This window comes from Pogona vitticeps, chromosome 2 (genome assembly GCF_051106095.1).
Source record: "Pogona vitticeps strain Pit_001003342236 chromosome 2, PviZW2.1, whole genome shotgun sequence".
Lineage (NCBI taxonomy): Eukaryota > Metazoa > Chordata > Lepidosauria > Squamata > Agamidae > Pogona > Pogona vitticeps.
In genome coordinates, this window is record NC_135784.1 from 137256517 (window position 1) to 137281407 (window position 24891).

The following is a 24891-nucleotide window of genomic DNA, read 5'->3' on the forward strand; positions in this document are numbered from 1 at the left end:
TAGTCCAAGAACATCTGGACGCCCAAGGTTGGGGACCACAGTGATAGAGGATAAGGAAACGCTTTACGAGATCTTCTCAGAGTTAATGTTACTCCAGACAAAGGTGCTTCACGATTCTCGTTTTAAAGATGTTTGCCTTGACTTGCGTGGTTTTGTTGCTGGGGTAGCCGAGAGCCAATAAACCGAAGCGGGGGCAGGATAGTTGGGGCCAACGATTACGATGCCCCAGAAAATGCAATTGATAATGGAACGCTGGAGGAGTCGAGAGAGAGAGAAAGCATCCGTCGCCCGTCTTCTCTCCCCACGTGCACAGTTTCCATGGCGACCGCCGACACAATCTTCCATCCGGAGAATGTAGCACTTCTCACTTTGAACCAATCGGAACCTAGAGCGTTGAGCCGTTGACCAATCAGGAGCGGCGCCCGGGTGATAGGCGCAGGAAGGCGAGAGTGCAAAGATCTCCCCGTGAGGTTGGCGCGGGAGCCGTGCTTTCCAGAATCCAAGCAGAGGGTTGGTAGGGTTGTTTTTTTTTCTCTCTCTCTCTCCTTTCGTTTAGTCTGGCCTGATCTCGGCTCTGAGATTCCAACCTCCGGTGAACATTGCACTCTGAACCACCTTTGTCGAGATTTACAGGCGCTGGAAACATGGCTGGGCTGAGGATGCCGGATGAAGCTGGCCAGGCCCAGGAGGTTTCTTAAAAAAATGCGTTTGAAGAGGCTTCGGTCGAAGGGAACCAACTGCATTTGATCAGAACCGGGTAATTTTAAATTGTAAAGAACGGATCCTATGGAGAGTGGAGACCAAAGTCCAAGCCGAATAAAACCCAGGGCAGTTTTCCTTCGGAAGGAGGAGAGGATCCGGAGCAAGACTAAAGAAAATTCCAAGCCAACTTCTTCGGGCACCTTTTGGGACACCTTGCCCATTGCAAGGGAGAAGAGAAGGTAGCCTCTTTTTATTCCGGAGGCGATTTGGGCTAGTTCTGGTAGGAAAGGAGAACTCGGGATCTGCTGCCCCAAACATTCCGCAGACGGAAGAGTGACCTGAAAAAGTTTAAAAAAAAACTATTTACTTGGGAAGATCAAGGGAGGAAGAGACCAAACCCCTGGCAAAGTAGGAGGAAAGGACATCCATTCCTCAGTAGAATTTGCCCCAGGATAAAATTAAGGAACGGGAGAGAAGTGAGGAGAAACTAGAGGGGACTGGATGAAGGCCAATGTGGGAGAAATGCTGACAGAACCAGAAGGAGGGCATTGATTGTAAGAGACTGGTGAGTTGCCTCTGCCCCACAGGTGTTCCTACATGTGGGGCCACCACTTCGGAAGAGCACCCCAGGGAGACGCTGCTGGAGAAGACTCAGCCAAGTGAGGTTCAGACACACATGCCTACTAGCACTGTTCCCATGGACAGTAATGTGGTGGCCATTATCATAGCTACCAGTGAGTACTGCATGCCTTTCTTGACTTCTCAAATTGGGTGGTGTGTGTGTGTGTGTGTGTGTGTGTGTGTGTGTGTGTGTGTGTGTGAGAGAGAGAGAGAGAGAGAGAGAGAGAGAGAGAGAGAGAGAGAGAGAGAGAGAGAGAGACTGTCCTGGTGAGGCCAAAAGTCCTCTTTTGGAATACTTGTGTAGAAAATGTCATCCCCTGCCTCCCACTCACCCTGAACTATGTTTGCAGAGGCCCCATCTTACAACACTTCTTGTTTTATGTGTCTAGGCTGTACAGGGTGGAAATGCTGCAGGTTTCCCTAAACAAAATGAGAAAGCCAAATACTCCAGACATTATTGTCTACTGACACTGGGGCAGAATCGTGTCCAGTGTTGACTCCTGGAACAACTGCACATTTCCGTATACAGTATTTGCACACTGTACCTATTTTTATGTGTGGCATGTATGGGGTGATTGCTGTGCTTCCTACTGAGAATGGTTCAGGTTTATATTGGAGCTTTCTGTGCTCCTAGTTGGGAGGGTTGGCACCTTCTCTCTTTGTTGGGTTCCTCATCCATGTTGAGCCCACAATCCCTCTCGTTCATGGGTTGCGAAGGACAATTTGGGGACTTACTGGAGTTGGGACGCTGTAGACTGCAAAATGGTTGGCTCCCTATCACAAATCCCTCTCAGTTCCTTTAGAGAGCATAGAGAGGTAGCGGGCAGTTAATCAGAGAAAATGGAATCCTGTTTATGTGTCTCTTAATTTCTGTAACTTCTTTTCTGCAGTTTCTTTGAGAAGAAGAAAAGAGGTTGAGCAGACAGAAGTATAGATGGGATGGTACTGGATATGTTTAGTTTGGGACAGAACTATGTAAGCTCCAGAAAGCAGGAGAACTGATTTGCCTGATGAACATATCTATGAAACTCACACTCTTGAACACTTGCATGTCAATAAATACATATCATTTAACTAATATGAATAAAAAGAGATTTCCGAGAAGGAGAAATTATCATAAACATTATACTACCTAGGACAACATGAATTTGAGCAAACTCCGGGAGGCAGTGAAAGACAGGAGGGCGTGCTCTGGTCCGTGGGGTCGGGAAGAGTCGGATGCAACTTAATGACTAAACACCAACAACAAACACCTAGGACTGGAAGAGAGCTCTGGAACCATTAACCATAGAGTGTCTCAACTGGCTGTTATCATTTCCCATCTCCATTTGTATTATTGTTGTGCCTACTGTTTTTCAGGGAAATATGAGTATGATAAAAAGGATCAGATTGTATTTTATTGAACAACCTTTGAATTTAATAGGGTGATAGTGGTAGTACTCTTTGATACCTGACAGCCAGTGTCATCTGACAGCAAATATAAAAGTGTCAATTTGTCATGATTTTCTAGTCTCTTCACAGACACCTCTAATGGAGAATATTGCACCAGCTTTTTCATGAAGAAAGTACAGCAGATTCTAGAAAAGGACATTTTCAATTGCAGTCTTTTTATTATTCACCTTTCCACTCAGAGTTGTAGTTTTAGAAGAGATAGCCATGTTAGTAGTCTGCGCTAGCGAAACTGGCAAAAACAAGATTTTTAAAAAATAAAGAATACAAAAACACCTTAAAGACTAACTGATGCATTTTAATGTGAGCTTTCATAGACAAGTTCACTGAGGACGATGGGTTCTGAGGTTCTGAGAGATGTCTGAGGAGGTAAACATGTCCATGAAATCTTATGTTTAAATATAGCAGTTAGTCTGTAAAGTGCCACAGCATTTTTGTCATTTTTAATTTTAATTTTTATTTTGTTTTTGCCTTTCTACACAAAGATGGCCCAGAAAATCAGCTCCCAGAATTCTAAAACAATATCAATATCAGTCAAGAACATGGTTTAAAAATCTGTAAGGTAAACATGAAATACAGACATTTCATGGATTAAAATATCAAATAAAAAGAACCTATTAATGCCAACTAAAACACATGTTTACAAAAAGCAGGAAAGGATTGTTATCCATGGTATGGGATAATTTCCCAGGGCAGAGGGTTTCACAGTTCAAATGCATCTACAAAACAAATTCTCACTTATGTTTGAACTCAGAACCTTTCTTATTCAAAGAAAAAGCTGGGGTCTTGGGGTCCATATTGTGAGTTCTGGAAATCATAATGGTAAAACAAAACAAAACCTTTCTATGTATGAGCAGAACCATGGGATTGAAAAGAGTCTCAGTTAGTCCAACCCTTTATCAAAGTAGCCAGTCCACTGCCCTAGAAACCCTAGGGAGTCAAGCCTCTGCTTTAAAAAAGCAAAACAAAAAAAACCCTTTAAAGTCTGCTCTGACACTGAACAGTGTTTTTCATTTGGAAGTTCTTCCTAATCTTTATTTTAAATCATTTGTTCCTTGTTCTTTCTATTCATTGAACTTTTGTAGCGACAACAACAGAAAACCTAATTGCTCCATCATCTGTGTGACAGACACTTAAAGATGTGGAGATGGCAATCATATCGCCTCTTAATACCTTCTCCTCCAAGTTAAACTACCCAACTCTTTTAACATTTCTTCATAGGGCTTAGTCTTCTTGGCCTTCTGTAACCTTGGTTGCCATCCTGTGGACACGGTGGCTTGCTGATAATTTTTCTTAAACGTCCATGTCTGGAATTAGATGTAGGACTCCAGGTAAAGTGCAACTGAAGCAGAACAGGGAGGTGTTTTCATTTCTGTTGATGCAGATTAGAATTGCATTGGCTATTTTAAACCACTGCATTACTCTTGCCTCACGTTCAGGTTGTGTTCTGTTCACACCCCTACCTCAGGAATGGCAAAATGCAGTCTTCTCTAGATCAGTGATTCTCAAACTGCCCCCCCCCCGGATGTTCTTGAACTGCAACTCCCAGAAATCCTGGCCAGCAGAGCAAGTGGTGAAGACTTCTGAGAAGAACATTTGGGGACCTGTTTGAGAACCACAGTTTCTGAAGGCCACTCCCAGTTGCCCCAGCCACCACTGCCCATGGTGAGAAAGCAGGGAGTTGCAAACCATCAACACATGGATGGCTGCACTTTGGCTATTCCTGCCCTGCGTTCCTTTCACATATATTACTATCAAGCCAGGCATAGCCCATTCTGTATTCGTGTTATTTCCCCTCCTTCTACTTGCAGTGCAGAATTTTGCATTTCTCTCTGTAGGGATTAATATTATCCATTTTGGCCCTGTTTTCCATCTTGTCAAGCAATTGTTTATTTAACATGTTCTTAAAATCATCATAATAAATTTTTTTTATACAGTTTGACGCTTGTATTTTCTTCCCTATCATTTCTTGTTATATATACTTAGTACTGGGAAATCTGGTTTCCCAGATCAACATCAGATAGGTGGATGTTTTTAAAAAGCAAAGAAAAAGAAGCCCTTCAAGTTCAGCTCTGGTGAGAAGCGTGTTCTTCCAGTTCTGTTAATATCATACAGTAGAAAGATTTTCAGTCTACTAACTAGATTGTTCCATCAGCATCCACTGTAGAAACTCATAGATTAACCTTCTCTGTATTATGATCAACGTGCTGAAGCCAAGATGCTTTTAAAAACAAACCTAATAAAATAATTCCATCATGAAGAGGTACAAGCTTTTAAAAAACAACTCTCTAGTTTACAGAACACGTTCAAGCATCTGAGTTTCCTGCTTCTAATAACATTGGCTAAAAAAAAAAAAATTAAGACAACGCCCTGATGTTTATACCAATCTGAAGTAAAGTAGCAGTTTTTGAGGACTTTCTCTGATAATATAGGCTCTTATTCAGTGATGTTTCTTCAGTGAGTTACCTCACAGTGCTTCTGGAATGGAAGGACCAGCTGACAGGTGGTGCCATTGCCCTGGGGACACCTGAAGGGGGTTTGCATTCTTTGGGGAAGCTCCCTATCTCTTCCCCCCCCCCCCATTGACAGTTCTTCGTACATGCAGAGAACAAGGGGCAACTTCACACCTACGTCAATGGCCTCTATGTCCCTCAACAGGTATTATACAAGATTTGGTGCTAGCTGCCCCCAAATGTTCTTGATCTTGCCTGTTATTGGGAGAAATTAATCTGATATATTTATTAATTGTACCATGGTGCTTCTGACACATACAAAGAAGAAGCTAGTGGCATTTGTACCTTTCAATGAATTTTCAAGAAATACACAGATTATAGTTAACAGTAAAGATTTTTGTGAGAGGAGAGAAATATTACCACTTTGGTTCACAGATGGCAGAAACCTGAGGGCTACATGACATGCTGCACTCATTAAGCTTGTAGTTTGCAGCTAAGATCCCTAAATTTTTTTTGCTTCAGAGTAATCATGTGCATCACTGTTTTGGATCAGAAGCAGAATGCAAAGGTGAAGAAGCTCTAAAGTTCCCTTCCTCTCCGTCCAATATATATTTTAAAATTTGCCATGTGATAAGGTGGTGGGGGCAAGGGGAGAACTCTAAAGGCACAATTAAGACCGGTGAATTTTAAGAGATTGTGGTCATATGCTCAGATGGATTGATCCCAGGACTATTCAAGCCAATAGACCTGCTCTAAAATAAGCATGCGGGTAATGGCAAGCTCATAAGGAGGAAAGCCAAAGTCTTACGTGTGTTTTACAAAGGTTGACCAGCTGACGTTTTTAATGAATTTTGCTAGTTACAGTATTTTGCCAGCCTCAGTCAATTATTTGTGAAATGCTTAACTCTTGCCACCAGAGAACAGTAAAAGAGAGGCTCTGCCCACGGGTTCGAATTCTAGGAATATGGAATACAAAAGATAGGGGCGAATCAGCAGGGATTTTAAAAAGAGAGAGGAAATTGCTCAGGGGAAAACCTGGAGGAGGAAAGGCTTTTTTAACTGGTGTGAGTTTAAAAGGAGAAAAAGGGAAACCAAAGATGTAAGCAAAGCACTGAATTTGATATTAGATGATAATGAATTCTAAGAATACCATTCAGTTTGGAATGAAGGACGTAAGTGGAGGGAATGACAGAGGACATTTTGGGTTTAGGATAAGGAATGTTCTCGGAAAAGTTGGCCACCTGCAGAGAATGGCCTGGCAAAGGCCGTGCTCCATTTGGAATGGGGAATGTCTATATAAGTTTTACCACTGTTGGCTACAAGTGGGGGCTCCGTGTCATGAACATGTTAAAAAAAATCCCAGGGGTTGAGATGTTAGGGTTGTCCACAGGGCTAAGTTTGGATAATCAGAATGGTGCAGCCAAGGCCACTGAGGGACTCCTGGTATTGTCTGGGCAAAAGGATGAGAAACTAATAATAGCTACAGGAAAGCCACCCTGTGTCAGTAACAGGTTACTTGGGATCACTCAGGTCCGATTATGCTGCAAGCAGAGAGCAAGGTACCTTCAAGAAAAGCTGTCATAAGATAAGGCGCTATCCAGAAATTAAAGCAAATGGAGCCCAAGGCTTATCGGTGCAGGATAAGGCTTTATATAGTCATGATGGCTTTATATCACCTCCAGGTGCGGAGAGACTGTACCTCTGAATACCAGGGCTGGGAAGCAGGAACACAATGTTGTGTTTATATTCTGCTTAGGGGCTTCGCATAGGGCCACGTGTTTGCCACTGTGGGCACAGCATGCAGACAGGCAGACAGGCCACATCTACAAGAAACTATGCTGTATGCCTGGTAATTTACCAATTGACAAATTCATGTAAGATTTTAAAATAAAGCATATAGTAATCCTTGGTTCCTGAAGGAGAAATGTAAGTCCTTTGTGGAAACATCAGGCCAGGTCCAACCACGAGAAAGGGCGAGGCCTATGCTGCGGCGTATGCCAGAGGCCACCTCCCACTTGTGACCAAGCCTGCCTTCTGCAGCCATTCCTCTGTCTTAGGGTATTGGTTGTCAACCTTTGGTCCTCCAGATGTTGTTGGGTTTCAGCTCCTTGAAGTCCCAGCCAGCAAGGCCAGTGGTGAGGGATTCTCGGGGTTGTAGCCTGAGAATATCTGGCAGGCCAAAGACTGAGAACCACCTTCCGAGAGGACAGTGGTACGTATGCCATATAGCCTGCCTTGCACCCTGTAAGCAAGTCTTTCTACCCTCTGAGAGGAAGATAATATCCTGTTAACCAGTGCACAAGTAAGATTTTGGCTGCTGTGGGTAGAATGGAAGTGGGAGCCATTTTGTTTCTGAGGCTGCAAAATATTTCTGGAAGGTCATGGAAAGTACTTTTGTCTTTTGTCACCTATGTATTCTGTCCCATTTTCCACATTGGCTCTACCTTCTCAGCAAGGTATATGGTGATGGGGGTATGAGGCTTTGTTCCAATACCTCTGCCTCAAAACAGCCAACAAAGTGGAGCAAGGATATCAGGAAATGTAGGTACCGTATCATGATAACAAGTCTTATATTTAAAAGTAGCTCATTACCTGAAGGTGCTGGTCTCCGGTACCTGCTTACCTCTATATAGCATTCCTAATAGCTTTCCACTGAATAATAGTGGAAGAGAAACTTTTTCTTCCCAGGCTGTTTAAACAACCTGGTATCTGAAGATTGGCTGACAGGCAGGATTGCCAAATGTGTATCACACACACACACACACACCCCTTCCCTGATTTTTCAGGCCTCTTGTGATCTCAAGAGGAAATGTTTTTATGATGTCATAGGCATCAGTTGCAAAATGTTGTATGTGTGACACACACGGGAGACAAACAATGCTGAGCAAAAAAGCCAGTGGGGTTGTGTTACAAGGGGTCTGCCTGTTGGGAGACACCTGCAGACTGACAGCATACGGAGTGGAAAAGGAGCACACGTGTCTGAACCTGAGCAAGGAACAAAAGTCAGTCTGCGTCTACCTGTACACCTCTGGGTGTGCCTTCATGTTAGGGTGACCCCCAAATCGGTGAGTAGCAGCCCTTTCCCAGAGATTTCAGGGACAAAGCCTGAGACTTAGAATGAACCCTAAAATGTGAAGTTCAGGGTGAATGCCCAAGATCTGGTAACTTTAACCAAATGTCTGTTCTTGTCTTGCTTCTCAGCTGTTGCCTCCTGACAAATAAAGGCATTTGCTTTGCTAACTGAAGACACTGATTATTGCATTTACCTAGCTAGCGAGTACTGGTGAAGTCCATAACACTTTACAAAGGAAAAAGAGCCCACACTCCTGTCAGGAACTTAATATGAAACAGAATTATAAAGCTGGTGTCTGCTTACAGGAAATATCTTTCCATTCTGTCCAATGAAGAGTATTCGTTCATTAACATTTGGGGATAACTCCTTGCGTAAGCATGGGGAGTACTCCAGCCTTGCTCTCCTTTTGCCTCTGGTTTCGTTGCCCAGAGACAGAGGAGTTCTGAGAGGACGAGCCTCAGCTATTGGCTCTCCACGTGGACCAGAACCTGAGGAAATTAACCTCCATGCATTCAAGGAATGGAGCTGACAGTGGCGGGTGTGGGGCTGTTGTTCCCCCCTTTATGCATGGTGAGTAGTCCTGAATATCAGTGACAAAATAGAGCCTTTGTGTAACTCTGACGTTTGTGTATTCCTGAATATACAGGGGCACGGTCATTCAAGGACATCATATCGTCTTTATTTTCCAGTATGTCTGTATTTATCTTCATTTTAATATATCTGTTTCCACGCTTGGACACTCACTTTTTACTCACCACTTGATAACATAGGTTGCTCTGACACAGCCTCCCAAACGGGTCCATGAGTCCATGGGTGTAATTGCCCTATCAATATTTATGGCATATTGATGGCCTTTTAAAGAGTCATTCCTCTTCCCCCGTTTACATAGGTTTCCCTGTCTAATCAACCAGAGACAGCTTTTATTTGCCCTAGGCAGCCAAGCAAACTCCTCTGTACCACTTTCTGCTGATGAAAGAATTCTTTCTCTCCTCATGGCGCATATTGAGTAGTGCAAGAATGCGGTGATGTAAAGCCCCTGAACCTTGACTAGTGTTTCCCACCTGGGGGGTCCTGACCTCCAAAGGGGCTGTAATGTGTTTTCTGAGGGCTCACAGGTTGCCTTATGTGTTGTAGCCCTGGTTCAATAATTTCTTCCTTGACCTTTCAGAGCCTGAAATTAAAGTTAGTGTGTATGTATATGTATGAGAAGTTTCTGCTTTCTGAAGACAAGATGACTTCACTCTGTTAAAAAGGCCTTTTGATGAAAATGTGGTGGTGGGTGTTGTCAGTTATTTGGCTATTATAAAAGGGGGTCGCAACTCAAAAGTTTGGAAACCACTGGCTTAGGTAGTTGCATTGACTATTGCATTGAGAGGAAATTATATGTATTAGCATTATGTGTTTGAATTTGACTGAAAACTTGTTTTTTCAAAATTGGAATTTTACTCAGACTCCTTTTTGTCAAGGCTAGAATACTGATTAGGAAAGGTTGGAACAGTCATGACGGACAGATGGCTTTTCATAATTCTGTTTTCTGTAGGGCCATTTTGACCCTCATGCAGAGATCCAGTCTTGAAACACATAATTCTGTAGTAGCTCTGCTAATTCCCTGCACCAGGGCTCCCAGCTCTTGATGAACAGAATTATATCATACTGTAATGTCGGCCCTGTCCTTCTTTCCTGATCTTTTTGGTTTTAGGCTCCCATTGAATTGCTTTGTACAGAGAGAGTCTTCCCCAACCCAGCATTCTTCAGGTAGGTTGGACTATTAACTCCCGTCTCTCCATGAAACCTGCCATGCAGGCTAAAGGAGGATGGAGTTGCAGCACAGTCTATCTGAAGAGCACTGGTTTGGGAAAGGCTGCTGTCAGGTAGACGTTGTCTGGAGCTGTCAGCTCAGATACTGAAGCTGGAGGCCATTCTGGAGCTGTGCGGTATCCTCAGCTGTTATTTCTCTTTTCTGTTCTTTGGCAGCAGTTTCTTCTTCAGTGTTCATCGTGGCCATTTTGGTGCTGCTGCTGCTTTTGTACCACCGGGACCCTCTGTGCTGCCAGTTTCTGTGCTCTTGCCGTTTCTTCCAGAATCCCAGTCAATATGTGAGTACCGCATTCGCCTCTCCCGGCCGTTTTGTCCAACTCCCTTGCCCACCAGGTTTCCTAATCCACTCACTCACTCGCCCACCGTTGGGACCCAGGATAAAGGGCTGTTTTCTTTGTGCCATGCGTGCGCTGAGCGGAACACTGGGCACCCTACTCCGTCTTTTGCAAAGGAGCTTTGCACAGCCAAGATCTCTCCATTTGCACAGAACAGCCTCGGGTTGTATTCCCCCCCCTCCTTTTCTCCTAGATGGGTAGCAGCCACTCAAGGTCTATTTGCAGTCCTCCCCTGCTGGATTTCAGTGCTGGGCGCTGAGGGATTTCTAAGCCCCCCTGCTTGCTTCCCACTTTTGTCCACAAACAAAGCCCTTTCACCTGAGCCGTTCCCAAATTGCCGGGCCTTTGAGCGGGGATTGTACTGTGGCTGCATGTGTGGGGAGGAGGCGCATTGTAGAACTGGGAGAGCAGGAGAAGGTAATACGCTCCGCGTGACTCATGTCGCTGGGGCAATGAGGGACTCCCTCTGTGCCAAAGAGCACGGCACCTCTCCCTTACTCCGGGGCAGGCTCTTTCAGCACCAAGCCTCCCTCCCTCTTTTGCAGGGAAGAAACACAGCAGGACTTGCTACTGTATGGCAGGGTTAAATACAGACAATGCCACTCTTGATGGCTGGTATCCCAGCAACCAGTATTATGCTTTCCGCCGCTCACGATTGGGGACAGCCAAAGAGAGAACTTTCTCCCTTTCTTTTTCCCCTTCCCTCCCTCCCTCCTTCCCTCTCACTCACCCACCCACCCACACTTTCTTAGGAGTGATATTTGTTTTCCATCAACTGGATAAGCAGAGCAGCTAGAATAAAGGTGGGCCACTTCATGGCAGTCCCCGGGCCTACATCCCAGGCCTGTTCCTGTGTTAGATAGTCAGAAGATCCACCTTTGGTCAGTATAGAGCGATGACTCTATAGACGAATGCTCATAGTTCTCTTTAGCAAGGGATAGTGTGCGTTTTTATTTTCCATACTTGAAAGACTAACCCTAACCCTAATCCTATTCTCAGCTCCGTGTCTGAGCTTCACAAGAAGGCCTTTGTGTCCTCCGTCAGAAAACTGCCGTTCAGTTCCTTTCCAGATTACATGCAAGGATCCTTTTTGTTTTGTCTTCCATGTCCTGGTGCACAAAAATGGCCCTTTGTCCCCCCACTTGCCACCCTTCTTTCATGATGCTGCTCTACTGATGGCCAGGTGGTGTCAGGAAGCCAATCTCTTCTTGCTTTCTTGGGTGTGCCAAGAGGGAGAACTATGCCAACATTTAAAAAACAAATTATGCCATACCTCAGGTGGTCTTAACAACTATAGGCATGTGGAAATGTGGGGAAAATGTCTAAAACAATGGTTCCCAACCTAGGGTTCTTGGACTGCCACTTCCCCTGGCCAGCACAGCTGGCAGTGAAGGTATCTGGGAATTGGTCCCAAAACACCTGGGTTACCCAAGGCTGGGAAAACAATGGGTCCAAAATATTGCAGATGTTGGGACGGAGCTAAAGGGATGGAAAAATCTTCTCCTGGTGACTCCCTGCACCCCGAGTAGCTATCAAAGGCAAAGACTAGCTTTCAGTGGGAAAACACACAGACAGCCCTAACCTGCCCCTGCACTAGAGGTGCCAGCTGTTTCCACTAGTTGCTGTTCTTCTCCTTTGAAAAGCAGCTTCAACTGAAACCATAGTCTGCCGAAGCTCACACTAGACAAGATAAGTGAATCTTTAACGTGCCTCAGGTCTATTGTTTGTTCATTTGTTGTTGCTGCGAACATCCGACACGGCGACCTCTCTGAAAAGTATTGGCAGGCTTGTCTCCTTCCTGTGAAAAGCTTTGCCTCCTGAAAGGGCAGGAGGAGCCCAGGCTGGTTTTCACACATTTTGTCTTCAGGCCTGATCCCCTTTTTATGGCTCATAGAGCAGAGCTACAGAAGGTGGCCACGAGGGATATTCCATATCTTAAGGATTCGGCTTGCCATTTTGTATAACAGAAAGGGGGTGGCAAAGAAAGTTGATTCTTCCTTCCTTGTTTGTTTCCTGTTAAGTGGGATCAGAAAAAGACATGAGGCAGTCATCCATTTATATCTGTGCTATGGTCCTGACAGACACACATACACCCCGCACAGGCAATGTTTACTGTGCAAGAGGCATTATTATTGTCACCATATATAGCAGCTTTGAATGGCAGCAGGTGTCATGAGACAAGGGGGCATCTCAATATAAATTTGACTCATATATGAAATATAGCAATTTGAATTAACTTTTTATTCTTTCACGTGAATGGAAGGGAGAACTGGCTTCAAAGGGATTAGGGTAAATGCCCAGTTTGCTGGTCCATTCTTTGTGATATGCTAATCCAGCTGAAACAGGCAAGTGAAGGAAGTGCATTAGCTACAATTGACTTCTTTTAGAAAACAATTGACACCTTGCACTTCAAAGGGTTACTGGCTCAGATACATGTTCCTAAATTCACAGGTGAAACCTCTTTGATCCCTGGAACAAAGGTTTCCAGGGGTGGAGGTGGGGGATGACTTAAGGAAGAGGCTTAGGATAGGGAATAAAAGGGAGTGAAGAGAGAGAGACAGAAGGGAGGCGTACAAACAGACATGTCTCGGAATAGAAGTCTTGAGAGATAAAGTAAGATTTTAAACCATCGTGAGCTTTGTCTCATGGCAGATTAACTTATTTATGTGTGTGCCTAGAAAGCTTGCTTAATGGATAGAGCATAGCCTTTTTCTTAATATGTAACTTCCCTGTTATGTTTGCAATCCAAAACACCCCTCACTCTACCAAATGTCACCTTCTGCCTCTTCTGTTCTTTTGAATTTTTACTTTCCTTTAATAAAAATTTTAGACTCTTTGGTCTGGCTGCTGTTTATCACATAATGCCAGGTTATCTAAATCCCATTTTCCTTGCTGGACCTTGACCATTAATTGCCTCTGTCCATGTATAGAGTCCCTTCATGTTTTCTACTGTGATTTTTGAGGATGGTGGAAGTGTTTTGTAAGATAAAATGGTAATTCCCTCCTCTGTGAAGTCACAGGCTAGAACACCTTCCAAAGTTTTCCCCATCTTGGAGATAAGGGGCAGTAATCTCTGGGAATCCAACTGGGAAAGAGTCCCAGAGGAGGAATTCCACCACTGCAGGTGATTCATAGCGCCCCTGTGTGGATCAGCCTGGCCAGTCTCAGGGCCATGTGAATCAAGAGCCCATGTCAGAGAGGTCTGCAAGCATTTATTTCATGCTTGTTTGCAACTTCCCTTCTAAATTAGACTTTTAGACCAGATGGGCAGGGTATAAATCAAATAAATAAATAAATTGTCAGGTTCCGATTTCAAAGATCCTCATTATTTTTGCATGTAAAGGAGATTACCTGGAAGACAGAAACAATCTGGTGTCTCTTCTTCCGGTAGTTTCACCTGTGGTGGCTTATCTCAAAACACTGGCCCTGTTTCTTTATTGCAGGAAAATGAGGGTGAAATGCAAAACCAAAGCTTTGGCATTCAGTAGTTATTCAAGGTCCCCATTGTGCTTTCTCACGAGAATGTGTCTGATCAGACAATGTGTATAATTCTCATTTCCTCATTCTCTTTTTAGTTGCCCAAGAGGGAGTAAATTTTGTCACAGCAGAAAAAAATTGCCCTGTAGGTAGATCTGAGCCCACAGAAGTTCTTTTCCTGACATTTACAAATCCTTTAATTTTGCTTAGGCTTCTGTGACCCGTATTCCTGGGATAAATGATCAGCCTTCGCGAATACAGTGGTGTTATGTCTTTGGAAGGAATGGATTCAGAGATTCCATTGATCCCACTCCTTGGTGTTTTGGGGTTGCCGTCCTCTCAGTTCTTGCTGCTTCCACTTCTGTGGTCCCTTTTGTGCTTCTGAGCCCTTTTACAGGACGCTTCCTCAACAGGGAGCCACCGAGTTCAAAGGGAATAACGGCAACACTGAGGCCGTGTCCCTCCTCTCTGTGTCTGCTGAGGAGTTCCTAGGGCACTGCCATCAAAATGGTTCCTCTCCAAAGGAAACATGGCATGGAGAAATCCGGCAGAGAGCAGGATCTCAGGGAAGGATCAGTAGCAGGAATTCCTAGAGGTTGCCAGCTTGATTTTGTCCCTGCTACAGAGGCCGCCATAATTCTTAGGCTACACACCCACAACGAGAGGGGGGGGGGGAAATTGATCAACTTCTCTTTTTCCCACATTTGAATTTTTGGGAGCTTCACTGCTTGTGGAAAGGCTTTTGAATGGTGGTAAATCCTTCCAAAGTCATCTGAAACAAAACAAAAAAATCTCCTTCTGTCCTGCTGGCCAGATCCAATAGGTACAGCTGTGCTAATAGGGAAGCGACTGCCATATCTGATTGCCCTATAGTTGGTAGCCGCCACTAAATCCGATGGCATTGAATTCTGATCCAGTTCCATCCTGTGAGGAAACCTTTCCTTTTATCTGCCTTTAATCTCTCATCATGCAGCTTCAGGGACTGACCCCACTGAAGGAGGGAAGGGGAAACTCCTTTCCTTCACACCCCCACCCAACCAGTAACACTCCGACAAACATGTTGGGCCCTGCGCCGCATCACTCTGCTTCTCTGTGCTTCTGCTTTGGCCTGCAAGGCATCGCTCGACAAGAGGGTGGCTGGAAGAAAGTGGAGAGGATTTGATAGCTTTCTTCCCCCCCCCCCCGCAAGCTGTAAAAGACCTTACTTCCAACACCATGCAGATGAGAGAGAGAAGTAAGTGCAGAACTGAAATGCCTGATTTCAAGTCTGCCCGAATGCCATGTTACAGTAGGGCATGGGTGGAGCAAATTTTGTAGGGCCAGGAGTCAAATTTCTGCCAAATACATACGTATCTTGTAGAGGGCTGCACAGATTGCCAAAAATCCAACACCTGCCCACCCGAAAACAGAATGAAATCAAAAATGGTCTGTTTTGGAGAATCAATCTCTTTTGGTATTACATGGAGTGGTAGGGGTTGATTTGAACTATTGAAGAGGTACATTGTGTTTTCCCCCCACACCCCCAGGGAGAGTTTTTGGCAAGGGTTGGGTTAGGGAAGTCTGGATGGGCAGCACACCCCTCCCCACAAAAAGCCTGAGGTGCGGCTTCTTGCCACCCCAGGACTGTGCTTTGCCCATTATAATGGTAGAGTTTGACTTGTGTTCCAGGCTTCCTTAGATGGGGTGCTTCTGCCACTCTGCTCCACAGTGTTGGCTGTGCTGTTGCGGAGGGTTAAGAAAATGCTCACCACTGTGGCATGGGGGGTAAGAAGTAAATGAAACTGCGGGTTGACGGTGGACAGTGCCATGTGACCTGTTGCCCCCCCCCCCCCGCAGCATCCCCGTTTACTTTTGTTGCTTTTGGGGGGGGATGGGAGTAAAATTTAATTTTATTCCATAAGTGTGGATGGGTGAGTTGGGAAAAGATTGGATTCTTCTATCTGGGAAAAGGAATAAAATCTTCCTGTTCCTTCTGGTTGATTTTTTGTTCTTCGAGACAGCACTGTCTGTCCTGCTGGACATTTTAATTAAAATCCTCAGGTTCCCAGAAATGAACATGATACATTGATTTTCCTTAGGATACACTACAAGTTTGGAAAACTCAACAGTGGCCAGAGGATTGGAAAAGATCAGTCTACATCCCAATCCCAAAGAAAGGCAGTGCCAAAGAATGCTCCAACTACCGCACAATTGCACTCATTTCACACGCTAGCAAGGTTATGCTCAAAATCCTCCAAGGTAGGCTACAGCAGTATGTGGACCGAGAACTCCCAGAAGTACAAGCTGGATTCGGAAGAGGCAGAGGAACTCGAGACCAAATTGCTAACTTGCGCTGGATTATGGAGAAAGCCAGAGAGTTCCAGAAAAATATCTACTTCTGCTTCATTGACTATGCGAAAGCCTTTGACTGTGTGGACCACAGCAAACTATGGCAAGTTCTTAAAGAAATGGGAGTGCCTGACCACTTTATCTGTCTCCTGAGAAACCTATATGTGGGACAGGAAGCAACAGTCAGAACTGGTCATGGAACAACTGAGTGGTTCAAAATTGGGAAAGGAGTACGGCAAGGCTGTATACTGTCCCCCAGCTTATTTAACTTGTATGCAGAATACATCATGCGGAAGGCTGGACTGGAAGAGGGCCAAGCCGGAATTAAGATTGCCGGAAGAAATATCAACAACCTCCGATATGCAGATGATACCACTCTGATGGCAGAAAGTGAGGAGGAATTGAAGAACCTTGTAATGAGAGTGAAAGAGGAGAGTGCAAAAAACGGTCTGAAACTCAACATCAAAAAAACTAAGATCATGGCCACTGGTCCCATCACCTCCTGGGAAATAGAAGGGGAAGATATGGAGGCAGTGTCAAATTTTATGTTCCTGGGCTCCATGATCACTGCAGATGGAGACAGCAGCCCCGAAATTAAAAGACGCCTTCTTCTTGGGAGGAAAGCGATGACAAATCTTGACAGCATCTTGAAAAGCAGAGACATCACCTTGCCAACAAAAGTCCGAATAGTCAAAGCTATGGTTTTTCCTGTCGTGATGTATGGAAGTGAGAGCTGGACCATAAAGAAAGCAGACCGCCGAAGAATTGATGCCTTTGAATTGTGGTGCTGGAGGAGGCTCTTGAGAATCCCCTGGACTGCAAGGAGAACAAACCTATCAGTTCTAAAGGAAATCAACCCTGAGTGCTCACTGGAAGGACAGATCCTGAAGCTGAGGCTCCAGTACTTTGGCCATCTCATGAGAAGAAAAGAGTCCTTGGAAAAAACCCTGATGTTAGGAAGGTGTGACGGCAAGAGGAGAAGGGGACGACCGAGGATGAGATGGCTGGACAGTGTCTGCGAAGCAACCGACATGAACCTGACACAACTCCGGGAGGCAGTAGAAGACAGGAGGGCCTGGCGTGCTCTGGTCCATGGGGTCACGAAGAGTCGGACACGACTAAACGACTAAACACACAACACACACACACACTACAATCAGTGCTTCTTATAGGCAATGTGTTAACTTTTGTTTTCTACAATGTGCTGTTTTTGCTAGCTTGTTGTGGTCAATCTGAATGTCCCAAGAGGAAAAAGATTCAGTCTGAATTTTCTTTCTTACTCTCCCTCCCTGCCTCCCTCCCTCCCTGCTTCTTTAATACCCTTTAGGATTGTCCTCCTCCCTACTTCAGCAGCAACCAGCGACTGGTGGGGCCTCAGTCTGGAGCACAACACCTGGAGACAAACACCACTGAAAATCCTGCTGTACAGGTGTGTGTGTGTGGGAGGGTAGGAGCCATTTGTTAAGAGGATCCTTTGGCTGCAGAAGGCATTTGACTAACATGGCAAAAGACTGACTTTGTGGAAGCCCACAGGACATAAAAAAAGTTGCTTAGGTGGATAGATTTAATCACTCTTCCTCAGTTTGCTTTGGGCAGGGTTTCCCCATTTTGTCCTCATAACAACCCTATGAGGTAGGCAGGGCCAGCTCAAGATACTCTGCTGCCTGAGATAATAGCAGCACATTAACCCACCTACCCACAGAGGAAAATCATATTGTGAAAAACCACATCTTAAGGGCCACCACATAAGCAGTATCTGTGGTACCCAGACTGCTGGTTGCACAACCAGACTTGTAAGCAATCCCATGCTGGTTTGTATAACCAAAGGAAGACAAGACATACAGCAGACAGCCTGAAAAGCAGGTAACACAATTGCCCTTATACAAGGCAATAGGATTTTAGGCGTAGTACTTAAAGCCAGCCAGATCCATGAGGGCAGAAAATTCCACAGGTGCCTCTCTCTTTCCCTCCCAGTAAAAATATAGTAATAATGACAAATTTGCTGCTATTTCATTACATCCAGAGTCCATCACCAGCTGCTTTGCTACCTAATGGCAGAGGCCAGCCTTGGTGGTTAACTGTTACTGAAAATGTTGAGGGGGCCTACTGGCTTATCTTGAAATGACAAACTGCAGAGACTACAATTAGTGGCCAATCCAAAGGTGCTGGGGCGTTCAGAATAAATTCCCACCATTCCATCCACGGGTCACAGAGAAGCTTGGAGGACTGGTGATTTTGTGCCTCCGGCAGAGAGCAGCAGCTCCTTTGAGGAGACCTGTGGTAGGCCTTACAAGCTAGTTTGAGCCCTGGGAAGGAATATTCCGGTGAGCTTCATGGGCTGGCGTGGCCCCACTTATGCCATGTCTGAAGAGGAAAAGGTAGTCGGGGAGCACGGGTTTTGCTCCTGAACTCAAATGCTAAAGAAGCATTCTAACGTAAGTGCATTAAAGCAGAGGCTGGGGAAGTTGCCTTTTGAATTGCAGCTCTCAAAGTCTTCCAGCCAGCACACAATCCCTGTCTACATTGGCTGGGGGATTCTGGGACTTATTGCCCCACCAAAAAGGAAACTTTCTCAAATTGTCACTTAAATATGCCTGCCTAGTGTGTGGATGCATCGCCTGCCACCGCTATACGCCCGTGGGAGAAATTTCTTGCTTCATGGGAGCCCAGGCAGCTAGGCAGAATGACAGCATGAGGTTCCTTTTTGTGTGTTTAGGGAGACGAACTGTTCTGCGTTGGACCCCCTGGCAGTTACCAGCTCCCTCCATGGGAGCAGCCGCGCCTGCCAAGCTATGAGAGCGTGCGGAAGAAGGACCGGCAACGGGAGATCCACCAGATGATTGCTGAAAGGTTTGGCTTGTGGGCTGAAGTCCCCCAAGAAGTAAGCAATTGTCGGCAAAGCTCTTTGAATCTGGAAAATGCCAAACAGACCCATATCGTTATCTAAGTGTTTAGAGTTTGGCTGGCTTTATTTATGGGACCTGTTTTTAAGACTCCTTACGGGGATTGTAGGACTCTGTTTTGTCTTTTCAATGGCTTTTATTTTATTTTTCTTTTATCTTGGAGGAAGGAACACAGTGTTCCAGGAGACTCCAGTGCTAAGCCGCTTGTTTACATTCCTTGTAGTTAATGATTCATTCTGTATCTTCTGGGAGAGATCACTTCTGTCTTCTGCAAGGAGCCCAAAAAGGCGGGAGAGGACCTCCAGATCAAGTGCCTGCTCTTGTAATGGCCGTGCCCCAGGACCGCAAACTCTACGTAGGTGGTACCTGCTGCCAGAAGGGTGAACATCCCTGAGTGGGCTATTCTCACAGGCATGTTGTTCCTCTGAGGTTGTCCCGGTGTCTGTTTTGGCTGCACATGATGAATCCAGCCATGCGAATCCTGACATTTTCGTAGGCCACTAGAAGTTGCAAGAATTGATACAAAGGAAGTGTATTTTTGGCTCCCTGAAGGGGTTTAATCTCTCCCTCTGTCTCTTTTGACTATGTTCTTTCTTGTTGCCAGGCCTCCAACACATTAAGGCTACGAGCTCGGCAGGCTTGGTTGAAAGTGAGCCACGCTGACTCACATTGAACATAAGAAGCTGCCTTATGTTGAGTCAGGTTGTCTGCTGTGCCTGAGAGCAGAGCTCTGAACCAAAGATATGCCCCCCCACCCCATGGCTCTATGGCTTCTGAAACTTTTTGGGATCATAGTCAGGAAGAAAGAAGCAAAGAGGTCTTGGGAGAATTCAGATTTTGCTGGAGGCCCTTCGGATGGCCTTGAGCCTTACTCCTTGTGTTCCAAGGGATAAGAGGGGCAGGCAAGCAGCACCCTTAGCACCACTTGCAATCTATATTGCACACTTAAAGTGCTTTCTGCAGATAGCTCTTAACAACCCATGATTTAGATAAGGGGAAGAGCAGAGTGGATAAACAGGGGTGCGTGGTGAAATTGATGTGGAAAGTTTATAGCTCTCAGGTCTTTGCAGTTTTCTCAGAATTCATGACAGGCCTGGAATAGTTCCAGTGCCTGCCTGCCACCACATGGGAATTAATCAGTCTTTCTTCCTAACCCGGTTCTGAGATGTATTTCCCCTGGACTCTGAACCCTGGGGGAACCCAGGCAAGAAGAGGGCTGCTGTGTGTCACTGGAGCACTCAGATTCTGATTCTGTGCCAGTGAAGATGAACGGTTGTTCCTAAGGGTAGAGCAGGCTCTTCTCAAACATGAAGTTCCTTCATTAAAAACTCCAAAAGGAATGCCCCCACCCCCAGCTCAGAGAGGTGGAAAATCTTTGCATAGCCAAAACTAAGCCTGAGCCCGGGGCTGGAGGGAGAGGGAGCTGGAAGTGCAGGGAGGAACTGAGAAAGGTTACTTTTTTTAGCAGTGCGGCCACCATGCCAGTTGCTTTGGGGATAGCAGAAGTTGCGATGCCAAGAAGTAATTTTCCAAGTGCTGGGGGAGAGAGTATACATCTGATCACTGTCCAGGCAAGAGCTCACCTTAATGAAGAAGAATAACAAAACAGACATCAGCTAGAGCTGCTTTTGATTATTTACACAGAATGATCAATACCTAGTCTCTGTAATGTCCAATTAAAATTACATTTGACCTACAGATACTTATAGCTCAAGGATGGCAAATATGACTGAACGGCAACTCTCTCATCCCTCCCCATTGCCTACAGGTGATGGCAGTTGCAGCCTCCCCACTTCTGGGGGGGGACTACCCCATCCTCCTTTGTCCTGGGCTTTGTGCACATTCTCCTTGCAAACATGCACCCTATAGTTACCCAAAGTTCATCTGTGAGGCATTGCTGGTGGCTCCTTGAATTTCAGCTCAATGCAAGGGCAACCACATGGCAAGGAGAACAAGGGTCTTCTGCTTCTGAATTGGTCTGCAGATGATGGACGTTTGGGCCTGTATGGCTCTTCCTGTCCTTGTAGTCAATCAAAGATGGCCTTTCTCATACAGCTCTGGAAGAAATACAGGAATCCTGTTCTCCTAGCATTTTCATCATCTCACTCAGTACAACTGTTTGGCATGGTTGATGGCAGCAGGCCATTGATGGCACAAATGCTTCATTGGGGGTATCGTACGATATCCACTTGCACCATCACAACTCTGTGCCAACATTCAGTTATTTGACTTATAATGAACACCTTCCCTCAGCAGGTACCCAGTATGGTGTACAATGAATATATAATTCAAGTGTCTCTTAAAAGCAAGAAACACAAAGAACATAACAGCAAGAATACATATGCTATTCAATTAAAACTGGGGAGTGAGCTCTTCAATTAAAAATGGAAGAACACAGTGTTACAGTGGGCAGAATTATGAAAAGTATGCATAGTTTGTATAACGTGCCACTATTAATGACTTCTAATTAGCAAAGTGTTGGTGTGCATCTAGGTCACACAATAGGATGTATGATCAGGCACATGACAAAATTGCTTTCCAGCACTTTACAGTTAGTGGCAATTACCTGTGGTAAGTTACCCAGTCCCTATGTGGACACCAATAGGATCCTGGCCACTGAGTAGAAAGAACAATAGAGCAAAATGTTCCTTTCTTTCCTGTCTGGAACAAAATAAGAAAGGAACTGTTCTCCCTCAAATGAGAGATCCACAGTTGAATTGCTACAATCACAACAAGGCCTTTTGTCACTCTGACTTCTGAAGGTGGTGGGAGGACCTTCAGCATTAGAGGCCTCTGAAGATGATGGTGCTTTGTTCACGTTGGAAGCAACTGAGTAGTGCTTCTGGAGTGGAAGGATTACCCAGGAGAAGGCTGGCATTGCCCAGATGTGTGCACAGTTCCCATGCTCGTTGAGGGGTGGCTTTTCATGTCTCCGGTGATGATAATAAATTAACAGTCAGGTTCATATATAGATGTAGATAGTCTTGCCTCCAGGCCTGTCATGGCTTTCTAGGTTACAACCCAACACCATGAATTGTACATAAAAAGCCAGTGGAACATATAGCAATGCCTTGGGAGTGTGCCAGTTCTCCTTCCTTAGGCAAAACATTTGCACAAGGACTTCTGCACCTAGAACATACCTAGATACACTCTTTTTTAAACAAACTCTGAGCTAGTGGGATGCTGCCAGGGAAGGTTAGCGGACAAGCTAGTACAATAATGATTGCCACTAGAAATGCTTGCATAGAGTCCCACGGCAGGAGGGAAGGGATCAATAATAGTCTCCTTCTTCTTCTTCTTTTCCAGTTACCGCCTCCCTATGAGCAAGCCCTGCAGTATCCTGCAGCCTTATCAGGAACGGAAGTGGGTTCAGCCTTGTCAGCCGGACAGAGCTTGCCAGATATGCTCCAGGCTTCACCCACGTACCCAACTCAAAGAAACACCTCAGTATAGACAAGGTGTCACGTGCATACACCCAACTTGTCTCTGTGGACAGTTCAGAGTCTGGGACCAAGGTTTCGTTTCTCTGGTCCTGTCTGCCAAACCTTCCCTGCCCCCACCCACCCCAGATGCTGCCATAGCTGGGCAAGACTCTCCAAAGCTGCCACAAAGGCCGCCATGTACGGCGTTTGCTCCGCCTGCCCCGACTAGCGCTGCAGCAATGAGAAGACCTCCAGGTTTGTCTGGAAGTAGCCTTGAGCACTACTGAGCCACAGAGCCAACCACTTCGGGAAGTTATAGTCTCCTGTATTTCTAGAAATCTCGTAGGCTGAAAGAACTTCCACCAGGAACTGTCTGGAGATCTGAGGAATCCTGCCTTGGTTGGGGTCAGTTACCTCAGGGGTATCTTCTTCCCTTAGAAATCAGTAAGCCAAGCAGAAAGACTCCAGGGATCTCTCTTGGGTGTCCTGGAAGTCCGATATTAAACAGTATCACTAGAACAATTCCCTTATCGCTTTAAAGAGACAATGGAAGGCTTCCGACCCAAAGGGCATCACTGGAGGTAGCTGCTGCATTTAAAAGGTACCTCTGTGAGTGTGTCAGGAGGGCCTTCAAAGTATTAAGCCTCGCAGGGACAATGTTTCTCTTGTCTCTTTTGGTCTTCTTACAGCTGTCCTCACAAAGCAGGGATTGGGGCTTCAAGAGACAGAATGAATGTATTTTGCCCTCTAGCTCAGTGCATCAACCCACCCTAACATGGACCTTGGCAAATTTAAGTGGGATTCTTTGCCAGCACCTCCTGTCCCATTCTCAAGAAGCCAGTGGTTTAGGGCCAAGCCATATTAGAAGACAGGGAGACATGCAGTGCCTCAGAACTCAACTCCAACCCACTCGACTGGAGGGAGGTGGAGATGGCCATCTTTGTTCCCTCCCCTCATTGTTTCCTCTCCTTGATTGTTTGTCAGAACTTGGACAATCTTACCAAGCTTGAATCTCATTTTTGTTATTTGGGTCTTTTTGTATTTGACAAAAAAAAAAGAGAAAAGCTTTCAAAATGTTCTTAGTGCCATTGTTTGAAACTAAAACAATCAGGAAATAGTTACAAAGTCTCCTCTCCAGTTTAACAATATAAATTCATGTTGTTTACCAGACTCCTTTCTGTGGAATTCACAAAAGGTCAAGAATACGTATTAGCTGTTGTTTAGCGTAGCAAATTTCAACTAGAGTAGGTGCACTGAATCAGCAGGGATTTGGTGAGACAACTCCTCTTTAAGTTCAACTGATACAGTGGGTCTGCTCTAGTTGCGGCTCACTAAGTTAACCAGCAAGATTTCAGCCACTGTTGCATCCAGGATTTATCCCATCAGGAACGCATCAGACAAAATGTTAACTAGGGTTAGCAGCTATGACCAATACTGAGGAATGTTGCAAGTTGTGGCCCAACAACATCTGTTAGGCCAGAGGTTTTAAACTCAATTTACCTGGGGGCCGCTGGAGGCAGAGTCTCAGTGAGGCTGGGCCACATCAGATTTTCCGCCAAGCGGAGCAAGAGCCCGAGGAAGCCGCCCAGGAGTTTCCTTAGCCGGCAGACAGGTGGGCTGGCTGGCAGGCTGCAGTTCTGGATGGAGGGTGCAAGAGGTGCTGTTTTGGGAGAGAGCTGGCGAGCAAGGCAAGGCTTTTTTTTTACTCTTTTTTTATTATTAATTAATGACGCAAACAGACATACAAAATACACACAAAACACATAATTGGGGAGAAAATTTTCCATATATCCATTTAACATACATTACTGACTGCATGTACCATATTCCCCTACTTAATCTTTGGGCCAAATCCATTTGATATATAATTCTGACTACATAGCCTCCAATAATTAACGTACATTAATTGTCAATATATAAACTTAAACCTGTATTGATCTTATATTCAAGCCACTCTTAATTGGCTTTTTTTAAAACTCTTGACAGCAGAGGATGTGTGGGTGCTTTGGGGCGGCAGGCAAGGTGGGGGCCTCAAACTATCATCTGGGGGGGCGTAAATGGCCCCCAGGCCGCATGTTTGAAACCCCTGTGTTAGGCTGTACATCCACCATCCCTGGCTAAGAGTCTTCTGTGTCTATTATTGCAGCTACAAAGTTACAAATGGTAACACTTCCTTAACACCTAAAAAAAAAGAAAATACAAGGGGCTGATCATTCAGATACAACTGACTCAAGGTAATAACAAGCAGATGTTGAAAGTGGGTCTGATTGCATATGATACAATAGAAGATGCAGGGCCAGGCAGACAGGG

At 45.2% G+C, this 24891-nt stretch overlaps 1 protein-coding gene across 4 annotated transcripts; it reads left to right on the plus strand.

Annotated features, from left to right (window-relative positions):
- Positions 1 to 417: 417 nt before the first annotated feature.
- LOC140704568 (uncharacterized) lies at positions 418 to 23752 on the plus strand. 4 transcript variants are annotated; one of them, XM_072990610.2, is made up of 7 exons: positions 801 to 941; positions 1290 to 1436; positions 8945 to 8986; positions 10276 to 10394; positions 17584 to 17685; positions 18973 to 19137; positions 22466 to 23752. In XM_072990610.2, the coding sequence occupies exons 2-7, from the start codon at positions 1379 to 1381 to the stop codon at positions 22610 to 22612; spliced, it is 633 nt and encodes a 210-aa protein (XP_072846711.2). In that variant the 5' UTR covers positions 801 to 941; positions 1290 to 1378; the 3' UTR covers positions 22613 to 23752. The 4 variants fall into 4 exon arrangements, with proteins under 4 accessions (XP_072846710.2, XP_072846712.2, XP_072846713.2 ...); XM_072990609.2 differs by having other exon boundaries at positions 418 to 1436; XM_072990611.2 differs by lacking the exon at positions 8945 to 8986 and having other exon boundaries at positions 418 to 1436; positions 10273 to 10394.
- The last annotated feature ends 1139 nt before the right edge of the window (positions 23753 to 24891 follow it).

Coding starts and splice junctions, on each gene's coding strand:
- LOC140704568 (XM_072990609.2), top strand. CDS start 1,379: ATGCCTACTAGCACTGTTCCCATGGACAGTAATGTGGTGGCCATTATC. Junction 10,395..17,583: donor TCCAGAATCCCAGTCAATAT/GTGAGTACCGCA, acceptor AATACCCTTTAG/GATTGTCCTCCTCCCTACTT. Junction 19,138..22,465: donor GGGCTGAAGTCCCCCAAGAA/GTAAGCAATTGT, acceptor CTTCTTTTCCAG/TTACCGCCTCCCTATGAGCA.